This window comes from Amphiura filiformis, chromosome 8 (assembly GCF_039555335.1).
Source record: "Amphiura filiformis chromosome 8, Afil_fr2py, whole genome shotgun sequence".
Classification (NCBI taxonomy): Eukaryota; Metazoa; Echinodermata; class Ophiuroidea; order Amphilepidida; family Amphiuridae; genus Amphiura; species Amphiura filiformis.
Genome location: NC_092635.1, coordinates 37,196,615 through 37,217,745, shown reverse-complemented (window position 1 = coordinate 37,217,745; position 21,131 = coordinate 37,196,615). Strand labels below are relative to the sequence as shown.

Here is a 21,131-nt window from a genome sequence, read left to right as displayed (position 1 = left end):
CCGGATTTGTTCAAAAAGAGAAGGAGGGGCAGGGCCTTTTTATTTATTTTTGGGATTTGCCATTAGATCGGTATTCGTTGTATCACTTGTTTCTATGAAGAGGAGGAAGAGGTACTCTTTTTATTTGATGGTTCTGGTGGGTTGGTTTTATGGTAGGCCTATATTCGTTCCAGATAAAACCAAAACCTGCTTTGAAATAGCTTAAATGCTCATTAGACAGAGGACAGAAGCAACTTATGAAACGTTTTTACAAAAAAGTTATCTCTGAAATAAAGAAAATAAAAATAAAATTTCACTATACCTAAAAAGGGAGCGGGTGTGGACCGTATGGATGAAAAATAAACTCCACAGCACAAATCGGGATTTTCCAGATGCATTACTAGGGATTGCATAGGCATAACAGTGCAAACATTCTAGCAACTTTACTTCCGGGTTGTGGTCAAAACTTTGACATCTATTAAAACATGAAAAATTACATTTATTTGAAGCTTTTATACAATAATTGAAAATACAACATTTTAATGAAACTGAAACCATTGTAATTCATTGCTTTTTTGAAATTGTAAACGGTAATCTTTTAATTTTTGAAAAATTAAAAGTGCTATAGGAAAATGTAGTGTTTCTAGCCTTCAATTACTATGACGGCAAACAATTTTACATAAAGCAGCTTTGATAATTGATTGCCGAGGTTCTTACAAGAAAGAACTCTAAAGAATAGCTGCTCGATATGAAATTCCTTTGCGGTCATTCAGCAGTTGAAATTTACGACATTTCTCCGCAGAATCACCGGAGCGAGGAGATCAAAATTTTCTGATTCATGCCGGAATTGACCGCATAGTCAGGTTGTTTTCTTGACTGAATACGACTTTATCTTTGGAATAATTCGTTTCATAGCAATCCTTGTGAAAGCTGGCGGTTGCAGGTGTCAAAAGGATGAGTTTTACAAGCATTTTGTAAGTATACAATCCAGATTTCTTGTTGAAAACTTGAGTTAGATCGATGCATGATGGGTGTCAATTTTTATTTTAGGCCTGGTTATTTTTTGTCACCCATGCACCAGCACATGAGCACCATCAATAATAACCATTTTGAACAGCTCAGCTATCCTGTCAGAAAGTACAAAAACATATGCCTCAGTTCTTATTATATTTAAATGATTTGGACTTGAAGTTGCAAGAAGAAAATCACGCCTACCTTCATGAATCATGAATGATGCATGATGATGATGATGATATGGCCACTACCTGGCAGTTCCAATAATTGTAATGTAACTCCCGGCTCCGACCTGGAGTTCCAACAGGTGCTGTGTATGTTATGTTTTTAATGTGCATTCACATACATGTGTATAGCCAAAATAATTAATTCTCGATCATGAGAGCCAACTTGAGTACGCACAGTTATTTGCGTCGAGCGTACTACGCCGGTCTACGCAAATACCGGCGCTTACGGCGCATGCACAGCTTTTGAGAATTGACCAATCACACGTTCGTTGCTCTAGGCAAGGTCAAGGTTCGGTCATGCAGGTTGTGCGATCGTGTTATTCTATGAAAAGTACGCTGACGCAGAAGGTACATCCTCTAATGATCGAGAATTTGTTATTTTGGCTATAGCCGTCGGTACGGCAAAATCGTTGCTCCAAAAATGATGGCAAATTACACATAATCATTTTTCATCACAAAATATGAATATATGGAGAGGTCAAACAGGTTGTTAATTATTGTCAATAATTTTGTGACATTTATAATGAAAACAATTAACATTATATGGCACCTGCTGCAACTTGAGAACAAGTCCTCTATAACGTTCGAAATTTGTAGTTACTAATACTACAACTCACTGAGCCAGTCATTGTGATTGTCAGTATTCCAGCATGCATGTTGAGTGTTGTTCATACATATACACCCATTGTAACAGCGCACAAGCCGCACATGGTTGGTCGAGAGCTGGGCATAACCGGTGTCCCTGCTGCGAGATCGTCGTCGGGTAGGGAAAATGAAGGAAAATTATGTTTTTTATTTTAATAATGTTACTTGTAGGTTAGTTGTAAGTTGTGTTATTATTTGATGAAATAAGAATAATCACAACATGTTCTGGTATGTACATGTATGAACGGGGTTCATTCATATATTTTCATGACTAAATTGTTTATGCCCATTGCCCTGGACCGCTTGCGACCCCTCTTGGGCATAATCAACTGTCTAGTCCTGAAAATATATGAATGAACCCCTTGGCCTATGTCTGGTTCCATATAAGCAATACGCTATCTGGTTAGCAGGTACGAATAATTCCGTGTGAATTGAGACGTCGGAGCCGGTCAAACACAGAGGACTAGCCTACATCCCATATCCTACTATCACTCAAACAAGCAAATCTCTTCACGAATTCACTCACCTTGCGATCCTACATCATCAGTTGAAACCGGGTTGAAACAAACATCTAAGTTTCCAAAAACAACTTTGTCATTCCTCAAAACTACAAGTAACTTCATTAATAAAAAATTGAAATCCTACTATTACCCGTTATTGAAAATTTTGTTCGATTTATGTCAACCAAAAGAATGCACGAGTTCAGTTGACCAAAATGGTATCTGCTGCCTCCTGTCACCTCAGATATGACGTCAGTATCACAGTCAATGCATTTTAAATCGCACTCGCGCGCATAGAGCTCACCTTAAATCACTTTACTGAGTGCGATTTATAGCGCACCTTGTTTCCAAGCAGTGCACTTACTGTAAAAATGTTGCTTTATGCCATACAAGTTCGTCCATTTTCGCCAAAGTGCAGAATTCAGCAGCATTGCAAGCTTTAATGGACGAGTGGAAAAGTCATACTTTACTCAATAAAACTGACATTTCATTTCAAATGAGTTCAAGTTTAGGCCAAATATCATTATATTTATCGAATTACTGTAATATTTTGGCTATAAAACATAATTCAAGGTCAAATTTTGGTCACTTTTTCTTTGACTCACGCCCGGCAGTTCAGTGAGTCTTGTAATATATTTAAACTGACCTAATTTGAACAACAGAGGGCAGGCAACATTTTGGATTTTTTTTTGCATTTTCGTATTTTCGGGCGTTTTTAAAAGCTTTGTGTGCCATTTTTCGGGGGAAATCTCGCTTTTCAAAATTTAGGATCTCGTTTTTTACTTCAAAAAATTGCGTTTTTTGCCGGCCTAGTTATAATTTTTTGTTGGACATGGTATATTTTTTTCTGACTTTGCTGGAAGCTTATTTCAAGTGGTCATGGTGGATTTTACTGCGGAGGATCCAGTTTTTCAACGGAGACAGACAATATGCACGAGGTGTTTCTTACCAAAATTTACAAAAATTTCACCGATCCCTCGCACCACGATTCGTCAGTTCTGTGCACGTGATGTCATGCAGTGGGTGCGTGGGGCAGTGCTGGGAAATTTGCATAAAATGCTTCTTAAATCTGAATATCAAGTGCAATAATTAAAATAGCCCACCTAAACTTCTTACCGAGTGCAAATGATAGCACACCTAAAATCCTTACCGAGTGCAATTAACAGCACACATGTAGCTCGCCTGACTATTTCCAGGAGTGCGATTTGTAGCACACCTGCTTTTTTCAAAATTCATTGACTGGTATCAAGCTGCTTATTAAATATTCATGAAAAGGCCACAATCGGTGGATTGGTTGAAATCAATGCCACGTTTTTGACCTTACAGGGGTCAGAGATATGCATATTCATGTATGAAAACAGCGATGCGGATCACCGGGACTGAGAAATGCGACATTTTCGATGTTTGTACCGGGGAATTTCAGACACGGAGACTCCGCAGAGATTTCTACAAATTCGTCCAAAGGTAACCAAAGGGTTGGGGATCGCATTTTAACTATCACTAAATGTTTCGGAATTGAGGTCGGCTAAAAAATAGACAGTTTCGGGGACTGTAATTGGTGTAGATGTCACATTTTGAACAGTGAGCGATAAGTGACCAATTTGACGTTCAGCACAAGTGGTTATCTTTACTCAGGGTACCCTTGGCCTTGCTATCTTAAAGCTCGCATAATTGATCGAGAGCCGGGTATAAACACGCTAATGCTTGGTGGCCCAGATGTGCGATCATGGGGTAGCAAAAATGATGGAAAAACATGTTTTGGATTTATGTTATTGTTATGACATTAGAAATTCATAAAATGTTCAGATTCATAATGTTATTTTTTTTTCGCTTTTGGAGTGTCCCTGGACCTAAGAGCTAAATGCTAGTATTGAACAATATTAATGGTTGAGGTTGACATTAAAAAAAAAAGAAACGAGAAAAATAATCCAAGTGTTTTAATATAAAAAAAACTATGCAAAGTTATAATTTGTTTTCATGTCATACTCTATGATTTCAAGTCATACCCAGAATATTTTCTCAATTTGAATTTTATTCTTTCTAGGTACCGGTATATGTATTACTGATTGTACAGTAAAATTTGCGTCAATTCCCGATGTCATGATATGTGACATGATCAAGGGGAATGAGTCACATGTCAGCAATTTTCAAGTTTTTTGCATCATTTTCTGGCAGTTAACAAATGTTACATTTTGATGCAAGCCCCACTAAAATAGGACATCTGGTTACTGAGTTATGAACAATTTATCAATGGCTGAAAACAATATAAAACAAAAGAATCTGAGTACTGAAATTGGCCAAAATCTCAAAAACAATATTAGCAACATCCGACTCATTCCCCTTGATCATGTCACATATGTGCCACGTTTTGTAGGCTCCGATTGCCGATTTCATAGACGAGTACAACTGGTAACCAGCCAAAGCCGGTACTGTGCAGTGCCGGTCTGCTATTCGATTGCGTGGTGCATGTTATTCAAGGTTGGAACATGGACTGTATAAATAAATGGTTGGGACCAAAGAAAAACTGCTATAATTTACACCCCTACAAAATGTACATGTAGTATGTACATGAACACAAATTTGGGAATGGTTAGTTGGCGAGTTATGTGGTGGTAAGTTAAGGGCGAGTTATGGGTAGACCATTGGGCGAGTTACGGTTAGACCATTGGGCGAGTTACGGTTAGACCATTGGGCGAGTTACGGTTAGACCATTAGGCGAGTTACTGTTAGACCATTAGGCGGGGGGTTCTGGAGCATGTGTGGCTGAGTGGATAAGGCACCCGACTCATAATCCATAGGTTGCGAGTTCAAACCCTGCTTGTGCCAACGTGTCGTGTCCTTGGGCAAGGCACTTTATCCTCATTGCCTACTGGACAGTGCAGGTACGGGTGGGGGTTGGATGTTTGTATAGTTGTATTTTGCAATATTGGCACTGATTAAGCTGCTGTCTGCAAATTGCATTGTATCTGTTCAGGTGTGTGTAATGTAAAATTCTAGCAATTTGACCTGCGGGTCACCATTAGAGTTTGAAATAAAAACCTTCCAAAAAGAAAATTGTAATGTACAATTTATGGTGATGGCCATTTGTATACCATCTTCAAAGGTGGACAAAGAAGAATAGTACATTTTGTAGGCAGCAGCCTACCTTTTATCAATAGGGTATTCAGTCCGATTCCCTGCATCTAATCAGTACAGCACCGCAGCTACGTAATTTCTACAATGGCTGACTTTTGAATTACAAACTCTTCTAAATGTCATGTAATTTAGTGTAATGTCTCTTTTATTGTCACTCTGGTGTGGATATAGGAATCTCCCCCCCCCCCCCAAAAAAAGAGAAGGTGAAAGGAGAGAAAAGTGAGAAAAAGGGAAGAGAATACATTAATTTTTACTTGAGTAATTGAGTAGGCCCAAAAGTTTCTCACTTGTGCAAAGCTTCGCCATTTTGTACATACCCAGCGGCCAGCACATGTATTCCAAATTTGTTCAAATTGGCTGCCCCTCTGACTGCTCTACAATGTAGATCCACATGTACACTGTTGAGAACAGGGTATAAGAACTAGAAGTAGAGTTGGGCGACTATCACTTTTTTCCTAGTCGACTAATCGGCAGCAAATAGTCACGACTACGACTATAGTCACGACTATCTGTGGTCAGAATTGGACCCAAAAATGGGGTGAATGTTTGGAGCAAATTTACAATTAACAAGTCAACAAGACCAATTTAATGATGATTTTATGGACTTTATGATTACTTATTTGATAGTGTTACTATTGGTAAGACAATGACTAACGTTTTTATCACATTTTCACAGTTTATATGCAAGTATTTGGTTGGTTTTGGTGCAGAAATCTGGCGCTTTTACTGTGATTTTGTAACATTTAAATATACCGTGATTAGTCCGAGTATAGTCCCATGCTCGAGTATAATAAATTTTTTTTTTTTTTTTTAAGTTTTTTTTTTTCGGTTTTGGTGTCCCTGGACCTAGACCTAGATGCTAGGATCATTCATGGTTGACCTAAAAAAAAAAAAAAAAAAAAAATTTCAAGATATTTTGTATTTTTAATATGAAAATTGATAATTTGTATTCATGTCATACTCTATTAATGATTTGAAATGCATTGAATTTGAAATTTTTTTTTTTTTTTTGAAATTGAGTATAATCCCACCCCCAATTGTGAAAAATTTTCACATAAAAAACGGGTGGGACTATACTCGGACCAATACGGTAGTTGTGTCAGTCGACTTTTGGTTTTCAATAGTCGTAGTCGCGACTACAAGTAATAGTCACGACTAACGAGTATTGGTGATTTAGTCGCCCAACTCTAATAAGCTAACTGTTTGGGTCTTGAGATGAGTTCTGTTAAATCTTCTGAACATCTGCAAATGACTCGAGGACAAATATGTAAAATTTCTTGATTCTTTGATTGAACTTGATAAATCCACCATGAGGCAGCAATTTAGATATTTGTATTCTTTATTGCATGCATTTAATGACCTTATTTATAAGCAATTTTCATTCACAGAATCCTTGAAGGCAAGAGACTTATTTCCTGTTCCTTTACAATACAACCTGCCCTTTCAAACCAGGGGCAAGTCACAAAAATTATTCTCATTTCATTCATTTAGCCTTGCTTTTGTAAAGTACCATTATCAATTTGCCACAAAATATGGTGTAAAGTTAGAGTAATGGTGGTTTGAATAAAATTCTTTGAAAATGAATTGCAAATTTATGCTTGTTACCTATAGTCTAAAATTGGGACAACAAAGGATAATTAAGGGCATTTCGTGATCCACAGCCTCATCCCCCACTTTTCTCAAAAATCCTGAGATTTTGATACCACTGGAAACCTGACTACATAATGTTTATGTATAAAAAATTCTGGTGTACCAGAATGAAAACAACAGTGGCCTATGTAGCAATGTAATACTGCAATATAACTTACGCAAAATGTGAATCAACTAAAATTTTGGAAATAAGCATTTATTGTTGATATCTAATGAAAAATGTTATAAAAAGGGGAGTCTAGGATCACAAAATCCTCCTGTAGGTAAAAATAAGATGCTGTTATTTGAGTGTTGTATGCAGCTTTAGAGCTGTAAGAGCATTTGTGGCATGTTGGATAAGAAGAAGTCACATGATGAAACTGTGTGAGCAAATAAGCAGTGGTTATGATGGAAACTAGTACTATATGTACATAATCCAACAAAAATCTACTGAAAATGATACGAAAACACATTGAAAAAAAACCCTCTATTGCATGAAAGGTGTTCAAAACGTACAGATATTATATTAAAGCTGTGACAAAATGAAAGCTGATATTACCAAGTATGATTAGTACTGCTTGACTTGAGAGATATACACTACAGAAAATGTAAATTTGCATATAGCTTTGATTACTTTATTAACTGTCATGTCAATGAACTTGCACAATATTGATGGACATTGTAATGAAAAACAGGGCTGGACATGTGACTTTAATAAATTTTATGGGTTTTCATGTATGTAGGGATGGTCTGGAAATTGTCCTATATTTTGCTACACTAGGGTAGCGCTAAGTTGCTTTTTGGGGTCCCGGACCCACCAAAATAGAGTTCGGACCCCCTGTTTTTACATTTTCTGCAACTTCAGGGGTCCCTGCAGACCCCCAGTTTTTCAATCTAGCTCTATTGCAGACATACTATTTAACCTGCATTTGTGCAACTCAGACTCACCAAACTCTACTCCGGACCCCCTACTTTTTAATTTTCTGCAAGTTCGGGGGTCCCCGCGGACACTGGAGTGTTTAGTTCTAGCGCTACCCCTGTAAATGCTACATACTTACCATATACTGAGTTCTGATGCAAAAACCAATGAATGCACAGATGGATAAATACATGTTAAAATGCCACTTCAATTTTAGGCATCGCCACAAACATGTGGGAGGGGGTCAGCTATGGAATTATTGAAACTAACTACTTTGATAGGGCTTTGCTAAAAAATCTGAAATTTGTTTTTATAGACCATTTGACATGTGATGTCATTGCCCGGCAGTATGCGTGCAAATTATAATGGCAATTTCCATTGTTCTTTGCCGTGCAGTGTGTGTACGCATCTTAGTTGTCTCAGAGCATGTGCATTTTAAATCGCCCACCACATTTCATATAATACAAAAATGTCATTGTACAGTGTAGCGGTTCGTTCAAGCATATTGATAGACCAGTCCCTTGCCTTTGTTGATAAACATTGATGTCAAGTGGTCTATAATCTTAAAAACTGTCAAAAAGGGTAAACTGGCTTTGTGGCTTTATACAATCCTTGACATATGTGACTCCTCACCACAACTGAGCCCGGATGTCGCCAGTGCCACTATTGAGATATGCTCCATCGAACTTAACAATAAACAATAGGAAAGAAAGGATTTATTGACTGTTTTATTGATTTTTCACTACTTAAATGTCAAGTACTATAGACATGATATACATCATTTTAAAGCTAATTTCAAGCAGAATATTTTGGTTGAATATCTCAAAAATGATGATTGGCGACATCCGGGCTCAGTTGTGGCGAGGAGTCACATATGGACATGTACCTGCATGAGTGATCAGTGATGCACCCTTCACCAGGACACAAAGCAGGCTTCAGGTTGCAGGCACATGGACAACTGTAGTATTTAAAACTACATGTATGTTGCTCTTTTTAAAGATGTTTTTGTTTACTAGATGTTTTACATGACTACCTATAGAATGGAAAACTCCCGACCATTAGAAATGGCCCACTTTGATACAATGACTCAGATCTCTATAAATAGCAAAGCTAACCTTTGCCAACAGACTGAATATAAAATGTAATGCTGGAACGCGTCCATAATGTGATTATATTGACACTAATGTGTGGAATAAAACAAGTAATGCAGAGTACATGTAGGTAGAACTACTTATAGAGCTCTAGTCAGAGGTAGGAAATTTTGGTGTCATCTGCCTGCATAGTAGAGGATGAAATGCGGTATATTTGGCACTCTAGCTAATATAGTGCTCACACCAATGTATGAAATTGGGGGACCACAAGAGATGGGAATCTGATTTGATCTTTCATAACATTAAAATGTTAGGTTCCTGTTGTTATATAGGCCTAAGTTATAGCGGATTTTAATTAAAAGCAAGAAATGTTATGTTATTGTTATGTAGAATATAATTGGGATGAACATGATTATGTAGTGTTTACTAGATGGACAGACTGGAGCACCTCACACCTGAGGATCTATGATAAATTAAGGCGTTCAGCAAATTTGCCCGGCAAATTTGTACCGACTAAATTTATTTTATGGTCAACATTATTTTGAGACTGGGATGTCAACAAGAGCCCCATATCTACATGTATGTTATCATGAAGTGAAAATACACATATTTAGGCTGCACAGGATGCCAGTGCTCTGGAAACTTTATAATTAGACCTACGGGTACTGAATTAAAAAAAAAAAATGTTTTATTGGGTGTAAACAACAACATTGCAACAACCCTTTCCCCATAACCCAAAAAGCCAAAATAAAAGTTTTAGCAACTGGTACAAATTTGCAGAAATTCTTTTAGTTTCATTTCATAAATTTTTTATGTGTTTATGAATTTTAAAATATCATACTGAATCCACTAAACGAATGAATAATAACAAAGAAATTGATTTTATTAATCGCCCAATGCCATAATTTTGAAATTCATCAATAAACAAAGTTGTTAGAAACCTAGTTCATTGTAACTACAGATATGTAATATTTGCAGTGAAATTAAAAATATATTGGTCTGTGCAAAATATACCACCTGTGTGTTTAATGCTGAAATGTCTGGATATGAAAAATAATAGTCATTATGATTCACTGTTAATATTCACAATGCACATGTACTACAAGCTTCTGAGAAACAAAAGCCTGTATGTTCAATGTATTAGGTGTGATTGTAATGCACATATAAGTTAATTAAAATGTCATTATGTTTGCTTTTCATAGACACATCATGTTGAAAACACATGTGCTGGATAAAGACTAATTTCTTACTATTTTTATTCGAAATGTCATCTGCTATTCCAGTCGATGAATTAACAAATTGTACTTTTCAGCCTCATTTAAATGTTCAATATCTAATCAACATTTTGAATGGAATTGGAACAGACTGAATATGTTTTGGTCCCAGTTTTGGTTAAATGTAGGTGTATGTACTAGGGTGTGGTTTCAAATTAAATGATATCATGTATGTAGTATGGCATTCTATAAATCATCAGCATAACAAGTGTAAGTAGGTCTACATGTAAGTGAAATGAGTTGTAACAGTTCTCCCTTACATTATTTCGACCAGCAGCTCCAAATTGAGCAATATGAAAATAGGGAAGAAGCAACCCACCAACTTACAGGTGCTGAAATCCTACTCCTAGATCTATGTGGTAACAACTATTGTTTATGTTATGCTTAAAAATTCCTTTCAAAAAGATTCAATTTCAAGTTCACCAGCATACTTCAAAGAATTCATTATGGTCATCAGGGTGACTTCCTGTTGCTGTGGTGAGTGTGGTTTCTAGGAATTGTAAAGCTGTGAAAAGTAGAAATTTTGTTTAAAATTTTTTTAATCCTCTTTAAATATTAACAAAGACTTGAGCCCTTAACTTTACCTTTGGTAACCATGGTAACTAGTTTCTATTCTCTTCCAGTCCACTCTTTTCCTCTATATAGTATGTATATTTAGTACTGAGCACACAGCTCAATCCTCTTTCCATGATCTGTGCTGAGCACCAACCTGCTCACGAATGTATTACTTGGAAGGCCTCCATGAAAAATAAAATAAACAGAGAATATACATGTATATAGGCCTACCTATGATTAGTTTCTGTCACTGTTGGGTTTTTTTTGGGGGGCTAACATCATGCCACCCTTTGTCACCAATTCTGAATACCAGCTGGTGTTAGCTAGCAGACAACCACATAATGATGATGTTCAGTGTTCACCTAATGAGAGCTGTGGTGGCTAATTAGCAGCTCTTGTTACTAATTGGGTTCACACATACCCATATCATATCATGAAAATATCTCATTTCTGTCATAAAATACTGGTAGATTACCCACTCATGATGTATGCTATCATTATACTTTTTAAAAAGAATTGTTATTTTCTGAAATTCTTTTGGACCAAAGATTCCCCCTAGGATCTAGTGGAGCTTGAAAGAAAATAATATAAATATTCAAAAAATATCTCAATGTGTCTGTCAGTTACAAATGTTTTTGTAAACTTTTCTTGGTGCTCAAACAAAATATAAATGTGACTGTATATAAATGCATAAAATTATATGTTACCAAATAATTCCAGATCAGCAAATTTTTTTATAGTCCCGAGTAGAAAAATATTAACCAGTGTGCAAATTGCACAGATATGTATTTTACAGGTTTTGCCTGAAATAGACAGAGATGCCACTTTTCCTACTTGTCTGAATTCTTACTTTTATAAAGTCAAAATTTCCGCACTTTTATTTATTTTTAGCCCATTTTGGGACTTTTTATTCTAAATTTACGCGCTATTTCAGGTTTTTCAGACTTTTTGAGTAGTTCGTAGTGGCATCTTTGAATAGAGAAACTGAGTCGGAAGTTAACTGATTGAATTGGTTTTGCCAAAAGAGAAATGCTGTCATAAAGACTGTTCATACTGGGTAATATTCTAAATGAAATTTAAATATGTGATTAATATCATTTTTACCAGCAGACATGTAGTGCAAACATATACTGATAATTAATTACATTTTCAAAAAGTTACATGATCAATGACAATGACTCACTGATGACGAGCATGTGATTTCTTGTTTTTAGATGGTCTATGGTTCAGGCCTCAAAATACTTTTTTGATTAGGAGGGCTATTTTTAACAAATTCCATGAAAAATAGCCCTTGTGTATATTTTGCCATTGACAATTGTTTTTTCATGGGGGCTATTTTGGGAAAATTGGGGGTGAATCGTCCTTCGCTCTTGTGAATTTTGACCCCTGCTATGGGTACCAAGCCATCAAATTATGTTCCAGTTGAAAAAATGACTTTTGATTTTCTGATGAGCATCAGCCATCAGTTGATGTTAAAACTGAAATAGGATTATCCAAATTGAGCCTTCTCAAGAAAAGATGCTTGCCATATGTTGGAAAGAATTGCATGCACATGTATAAAAAAATTGTTTTTTCTCACATCCATGTCAATCTGAAAAATCCAGAAATAAGTCTTTGTTGTTTGTTTTACTGTACAAAAGATTATAGACCCTTATTTTGGAAATTCCAAACAAGGAATACAAATGTGACGTGTCATGTCAAAAGGAGACACTTTTGGGCAGGTTATCAATTTTGAGGCTTTTACATATCTTAAATATAGAGATATTTTGCTCCACAACGCCGTTTTCCCCAATGAAATCGGATATTCCTAAGCGAAGATATTGAGTTCGTAAGTTATGGTATTATAAAATTGGAAATTGAGATATCGGCCTTTAAAAATATTATTGACAATGTTGAGAGTAGGAATTACCTTGAAAAATGTCTCAAAATATACAAGATGCCCGGTATATTCTGGTCTGAAACTATCAGACAATATTTTAAACATTTATAACATCACAAATTCACAACAAACCCAAATTGTGAAAAAATCGGCCCCAGGCAGATTTTTGGCTATTTCTCCATTTACGATCCTGCCCAAAAGTGTCTCCTTTTGACATGACACGTCACAAATGTGAAACAGTCCCGAATAATGCGCATCTCGATCCATAAACCTTGTCCCCATCCCTGCATTATTAGGACGTCATCCTTACTATAAGTGACACTATTATAAATTCAAAGGGGAAATTTTAATGTTAATTAATCCATGTCTTATGTTTTTAGTCTCACCTTTTTGGGTCTTAAGTTTTCCAGGTCTTACTTTTCCAGGTCTTAGGTCTTTTAGGTCTTAGTTTTTTTCCAGGTCATTAGGTTTCTAGAGATCTTAGTTTTCCAGGTATTAGGTCTTAGTTTTCCAGGTCTTAGATCTTAATTTTCCAGGTCTTAGGTTATAGTTTTCCAGGTCTTAGGTCTTAATTTTCCAGGTCTTAGGTCTTAATTTTCCAGGTCGTAGATTGTAGTTTTCCAGGTCTTAGTTCTTAGTTTTCCAGGTCTTAGATCTTAATTTGTCAGGTCTTAGATCTTAGTTTTACAGGTCTTACACGTAGGTCATAGAGTCCAGGTTTTATTTGTCCAGGTTTTAGATCTTAATTTTCCAGGTCTTAGTCTTAGTTTTCCAGGTGTTAGGTCTTAGTTTTTCAGGTCTTGGGAGTAGTTTTCCAGGTTTTAGTTCTTAGTTTTTCAGGTCGTGGGTCTTAATATTCCAGGTCTTAGGTCTTAGTTTTCCAGGTGCTAGCAATTCGTATGGTAAATGGGGTCTTAGATCTTCAGGGTCTTCAGTCTACATCCAAGCACAGCTTGTGGGTGATTGTACAACTTTGCACATCAGCATAGATTTCAAATGCCAGTGTTTATACCTGCAAATCATAGGCCTACAATTTTGAACAAGTAGAAACAAAGCTCTAGGTGTTTTCAGGCTCAGTTCATTGCTGTGGGGTCTTTTGTTTTCTGTGAAAGCTGACCAGTTTAATAAGCTTCATGTTGATAGATCAAACCTAAATATTCAGTAGGTTGACTTGACATCAATCAAGCTTCAGTACATTAAAAAATGTAGGCCATAACAACATTCCATGCCACCGGAATAGAAGAAAGGCAACGTTTGTCACGTTTGAGAACACCTTGAATGTCACGTGTAGGTCAGAGTGTAGGGAGTAAGCCGGTTGCTTGTATTTTTAGTCGTCCACCCAGCATGACTCAGTCAGACTCACAGTTTCACTGCTTGCAATGGCAGCAGACCATGAAAAACACACACAGAGAAAGCAGCTAGGCCAGGTTGACTTATTTCCGAGAAGAAAATATCACATGGTAATTTTCGTATGGTTACTATGACTTCCTATATGAATATTTTACAGAAAGTAAAGAGAAACTGACCTTTTTATCTCCACTATATTAAAGCTTGTTTGAAGTTAAGGGATGGGGTATGAACGTTTGGACAGTATTTATTGTGGAACATTAGAGCACATCAGACATATCGAATTGCATTATGAATACGAAGAATATCCTTCTGATATCAAATAATTTTGATTTTTTGAAATTCGCAATGTAATACACATTTTATGGCAAATGATTAAAATTTTATATTTTTGATATTTAACAGTACTCGAAGTAAACTTTATAAATCTGATGGTTTATACTTAAAGTGTATGTAGGTGGGATGAAAAGCCGACTATCAATTGAAAATTTTGACCTTTCGTATTGAAGATATGGATTTTTTTCCCAAAACACCAAAAAAAATTAGGTCTTTTTGGGAAAAAAATCCATATCTTCAATATGAAAGGTCAAAATTTTCAATTGATCGTCGGCTTTTCCTCCCAGCTACATTCACTTAAAAAATATATTATTAGATTTATAAAATTTACTTCAAAGATTGTTATAAAAAAATGTGAAAAATATGTTTTTATATTAAATTTGTCATAAAATTTGTATTATATCGTGAATTTCAAAAATGAAAATTATTTGATATCAGAAAGACATTCTTCGTATTCAGAATGCAATTGATATGTCTGATGTGCTCTCATGTCCCAAAAAAATACTGTCGTAACACTCAAAACGCTCATTCCAGATCCTTTAAGGGATCTTGGTATTCCAGATATAAATTGTATTTTCAGGATTATGGGGTTAATTTCCAAAAAAATATCCTGTTTTCCATTAATTTTCTACAGGTGGCCGTGGGTGAAATAAATATGCATTTATACAGGGATTTGATTTCCAATGTGTGTGTTGAAAGGGGCTACATATTCGGTATAGACATGCATACAATTCCATGTACACTCTCCCATTTACCTGTACTAAAACATGGGCAAGCATTTATTTGAGAGCAATATATAAGCACATTTTAATTTATCTAATTATGATCCCATGCCAATAGGTCTTGATTTTTAAAATATCTCCCCAAATTATTTTGTTTGCTTGTGACATGAAAAGAAAAGAATGCAATTTATGCAACTTTTAAATAATTTTTTGTGTCTTGGCTACTTGTGGGGATTCAAGGAATAATTTTACCATGCATTGGTCATGATGATTGTAATATTATAAGGCAAAGTAAAAAATAAAACATGTTTCACGTCAGGTTTAAAAAAAAAAAAGGAGGAAGAGGGGCTTTTTATTTTCTATTTTTTATCGCAAAATTGGTGTAAATACCCATAATTAGAGCTGTTTTAGCGTATACAATAATGCCTGGAAAAAGGAGGAGGCCCTTTTTTATTTGTTATTCTGAGAGTTACACCCCTCTCATGATCACAAAACATTCCTAAAATGTTTCTTGTATCTTAACAAGGCTATAGAAAGCATCCCAACTTCCTAGACATATTTTTACAAAAAGTTATAACTGAATTTCAAAAAATAAAAATATATTTGAAGAAACCTCAAAAAAGGAAGCGGGAGGGGACGTGAAACATGTTTATTTTTTTATTTGGCCTAACAAGAAGAAGAACAGCATCAACAGTAAACAATACTAATTATTCTATTTTTAAAACTTTTTTACGGAGCAAAGCCTGGAAACCATTATTTTGATCTAGATGTAACATACAATGTAACAAAAAATACACTAAACTAGACCTACACTCGCATATAAAAATATGATTTAGGCCAAGTAAAAATAAAAACATGTTTCTCGTCCGGATTTTTAAAAATAGGAGAATGAGGGGCTTTTTATTTTTTATTGGAAAACAACGCTAAATACCTGTATTTGGCACCATGTTTCGGGTATTCGACATACAGATTGATATCTGAGAAAAAGGAGGAGGCCCTTTTTATTTTATTGTTTTGAGAGGTAGACCCCTCTAGTGATCACAAAACTCTTCTTAAATGATGTATTATGCATTTACAAAGCCGTAAAATAAGTTTCAACTTCTGAAACATCTTTTTCTAAGTTATAACTGAAAGTTTTCAAAATAAAAAGAAATTTGAAAAATCTTCAAAAATGAGGAGGGCGCGGACGAGAAACATGTTGTTTTTTTTACTCGGCCTTATATGAAATCAGACATGGACTGTAAAATTTTGTAAATACAAGCATATTGTATATCTTGGACACAATACAAGATGATGGAATGGGTGCTGATCAATGATGGATCATTATTATCCTGACTAATTGTAGTTAAATTTCGTTCTGCCTATTGTGTTTATCATAAATATAATTATCCTAATTATCAAATCCATATCATATACAGCTGGTCACCCCATGGTAAAAAAATACTGGACTTTACTTTAGCACAATTCAAAGGTCACATGCTTGCATCCTTTGTTAGCCAATTTTTATAGCTCTTTCAATTTATTTGCATTTTTGTACAGCTAAACAAATAAAGGTTTTTAACTGGTTTTGTACTCAGCGTTAATAGATTTTAATTTCCTCACAATTTTGAGCAAACATCCTCCCCTTTGTTTTCTACAGATGTTGTTATTTGCGTTGTAAACTATTTTATCGTTAAATGATTGCATAGTAATTGACTTGGGATGTTATTTATAGGTTGGATTAGGTATATTTTAAGTAATATACAGATAACTATGTAAAGGTAAGGTCAAGTTCTATAAATATTGCACCCACATAATGATGACTATAGTCTATAGGAATATTATTAGTTGTGTTTATTTATCATTATGTAAATATACAGTATATTTGGCTTTATGTAATATTGCCAAAATGAATCTTTTGAAAGTTTATTTAAATTTTACAATACAAGCAAGTATTTATAGAAAATTTGATCATATTACCGTATTGGTCCGAGTATAGTTCCACCCGTTTTTTATGTGAAAATTTTTCACAATTGGGGGTGGGATTATACTCGAATATCAAAAAAAGTTTATTTTTTCCGGTTTTGGAGTGTCCCTGGACCTAGACCTAGATGCTAGGATCATTCATGGTTGACCTAAAAAAAAAAAAAAAAAAAAAAATTCAAGATATTTTGTATTTTTAATATGAAAATTGATACTTTGTTTTTCATGTCATACTCTATTAATGATTTCAAAATGCATTCAAATTCAATGCATTTTGAAATCATTAATAGTGTATGACATGAAGACAAATTATCAATTTTCATATTAAAAATACAAAATATCTTGAAATTTTTTTTTTTTTTAAATTTTTTTTTTTATAATTTTTTTTTTAATTTTCTAGGTCTAGGTCCAGGGATATTCCAAAACGAAAAAAAAAAATTAAAAAAAAAAAAAAAATTTTTTTTTAAAAACAATTTCTGAAATTTTTCGAAAAATGGGGGTGGGATTATACTCGAGCGTGGGACTATACTCGGACGAATCACGGTAATTTAAAGGCGCACCATTTGATTTCCGCGAGGGGACAAAATAAAATTGTCCCTTTAATTAAAGACAAGTAATATAATTCAAGCTTCAAACACTCCAATATTTTTCATCAACAAAATTTCAAGTCATCTTTCCATTCATTTAGGGTCTTTGATTTATGCAAGGTATGGTATATATATTGAAGATAGTTTGCATGATTTGACAGTTGATTGATTTCAATCTTATGATTGTGATCTCTTATTTGAAAATCTATAAAATCACAGCTTAACAGGCACTTTGGCTCTAGCGATATTATTAGATTTGACCTAGACCTGGCTCATTTAAGTGTCTTAAATACATGAGCAATATTTAAATATATGTAAAGGGTGCTTGTAAGTGACATTGACCTTGTTGATGTCCTCCACATCCTGTAGCAAAATATTGTCTTTTTTGCACAGAGAATTCTAAATTCTGTCCCCAATAGTAGTCTTTGTCAAAGCAGGGATCAAAGACAACTCACAATCCTTACCGAGAGGGGATGGATGAAGCTGCGATGGAGTGCTGAAGGCGCAACAGAGTTGTGGCAGCACTCTTTAAACTACTGGGTATTTAATTTATACTGAAGATAACAATGTTTTTCATGGGGAAATAACCAACAGGCCTACAGGAAAGGCTTGGGAGAAGGGGCACAGGAACTTGAACCATTTGGTCGGCCCCCTCCCCCCTCCCCTCCCCCCTTGAGTATCCAACAAATGAAGATTGATTTGTCAAAGTGTCTTCAACATGGAAATTTTTGTGACAACTCATCTATGGCAAAATATGGGACCTTTATCCTGGTCTTTGGGTGAGTGAGACCATATAAGTTTGTAATTTAAAGGGTCGCTCTGTGTGGAAGTACACTTGGGTCCTGAAAGGACCAAAAAGCTGGCCTATATAAAGAAACATTGCAGATGAAGATCAAGGAAAAGAAAGCCACTCCCAACAAATCATGTGTATAATTTTACTGTAATTCTTTGGGTAAAGAAAGATCATCTGCCACAGAGGCATTATGTGTGGCAAATGTGAGTTGAAAATGCAATTCATTGATCATTAATATTTATGAACATCTTAAAATAATATGATTATAATTCTTTTGATTATCTTGTAGTGGCAATTCCTTGTTCACTAATGTAAATGAACATCTTAAAATAATAGTATATTATATTTCTTTTTATTATCTTGTAGTGGTGGAAGGTCAGCGAAGACCTTTAGACCAAAGAAGAACATTCCTGAAGGGACACACCAATATGAGCTGATGAAACATGCAGAAGCAACATTAGGTAGTGGTAACTTGAGACAAGCCGTGTCATTACCAGATGGAGAAGATCTCAATGAATGGGTAGCTGTAAATAGTAAGTCATCTAATGTATGGAAATGTTTTATCCTACGGTCGGTTTCATCTGATATTTATCGTGGATGTGTCTTGCAAGTTTGTGAGGTATCCGGGTGACAGGAGGCTTATAAAAACTTGCCCCATTCTTTCCTTAGTTGTCCAACTACATTGTTGGGTCATCTTGTCTCATTCTGTGTTATAAAAGGATCATGTTCAACTGAAATTAAGATATTTTACTAATTCAGGTTTGTGTTGAATTGAGCAAAGAAAACAAATTTCATATATTGTATTTAAAGAGGTATGTCTATAGAATTAGAGAAAGAGAACCGGGACTCCTTATACCGCCACATACAATCGCGCCATCAGTTATGGGTAGAAAATTGGGGGGTATTCGGTCCTTGCCGATGGTGCGCGAAGACGAACAAAAACAACTTTGCATCTCATCTGATTCATCTTGGTACTTGCGTGCAGGTCGCATCAAGATACGACCTGCACGCAAGTACCAAGAAAATATGCCCATCATCCATGTTGCGCTTACATGACAACGACTGCCTCGTGCGCATTCTGAGGGAAACCGATTACCCCCAGTTTTTGCTCCATGCTATGCCTGTATCAAGATGGTGATCGAGTCTTGGTTCTCCTTCTCTAATTCTGTGGGTATGTCAGATAGCATTCTTTTAAAGTGATTTTTGTCAGTATTTCACAGGAAAAACATTAAATTTTGTATTTTAACAAATTGTCAAAAGCTGTAGAATTGGTTGAAGTGTGTGCTTTCCCAAGCTTTGAATAGTAGTAAACAGGAGATGGATAGTATTCGCTGAAAAACCATTGTTGCCACAATAGACAGCTTTAAATGCATTTCCTTTTTTGTGACTTAAAAATCTTTTTTGTGACAAGCAAGCATTTTAAAGTAATCATTCTTTAAATGCATTATGAAAAGGAAGTGAGAGCACTTAAAGACACACTGAAACCAGCCTACTGAATAGATTAATTCATCAGACTTCAGAGGCATTTGAAGGACAATATTTAGCATTATTATGCTTTCAGAATCTTACATCAGATACCTTTATGCATATACCTACCTGTCCAATTATTTAACCACTTGTAATGTAGCCTCATTTGCATACTCAGAAAGGCTATTCTGAAATGATGATACTAAATTTGTATGGATTTTGTTTGACACAAATACACAAATGTATTGGTCTCACTGTGTGTTTTTTGAATATTGTACTGGACTTCTTCTTGCCCAATTAGATTTCAAATATTGGGGGCTACTTTTAAAAATGTAATTTAACTTTTATGGGCTACTTTAAGGGTTTTGTGTTCTAAATACCTAAATCCCCATTTACTTGGAGCCACAAGCCTCAAAATAGAATCCTTTCATGGGCCACTTTCTATTAAAAATTGCCCTGTAATTAAATTCTTGAGGGCTATTTTGGCATTTTTGGGGCAAATTGCCCTTGGCTCCCATTTATTTTGAGTGCTGTGTCCATTAAAAATTCATAGCTCGACCAATAAATTGGTGTATTGTGCTCAATCATAGACCCTGTATTGGCTCTTCATCCAATTTTATATCACACCTTTGCCCAGTGTGGTTACCTTGGCTATACCTGCACCTATAACTAAATACTTGATTCAGTTGATACATATAAACGTTATTTCCAATGCAATGAAGTTTTAACAGTAAATTACTTCAAGTGTAGTAACCAGTCAACAAAGTGAACATTTTAGGGATAAAATGATTTCTGTTTCTTATTTAATGGTCAATTATTCACCTAAACTAATTGTTTTAAATTTTGGTTTACCATTACACCTTGAAGGAGTGTAGCATAGCAACATACGATAATAATAGCACCCATGTAGTGTGCCAGACATAAGGAAAACAAAAGACAAGGTTTCTGAAACTTTTAAGTCACACTTGGATTACTTACCCATAGTGTTATCAGGTCATCTGCTGGTCAAACTAAATGTATAGAAATACAAAAGAATAAATTTCAAATTGTGCATTCCTGATAGTAGATAA

At 35.2% G+C, this 21,131-nt stretch overlaps 1 protein-coding gene across 1 annotated transcript in view; it reads left to right on the top strand.

The window, feature by feature from the left end:
* The first annotated feature begins 755 nt into the window (after positions 1-755).
* Positions 756-21,131, top strand: part of LOC140158998 (MOB kinase activator 1B) — a 31,727-nt gene continuing 11,351 nt past the window's right edge. Inside the window, exons 1-2 of the mRNA XM_072182298.1 lie at positions 756-953; positions 18,961-19,127. Coding sequence (XP_072038399.1) covers positions 934-953; positions 18,961-19,127 — 187 coding nt within the window. The 5' untranslated portion in view covers positions 756-933. The remainder of the gene's footprint in view (positions 954-18,960; positions 19,128-21,131) is intronic.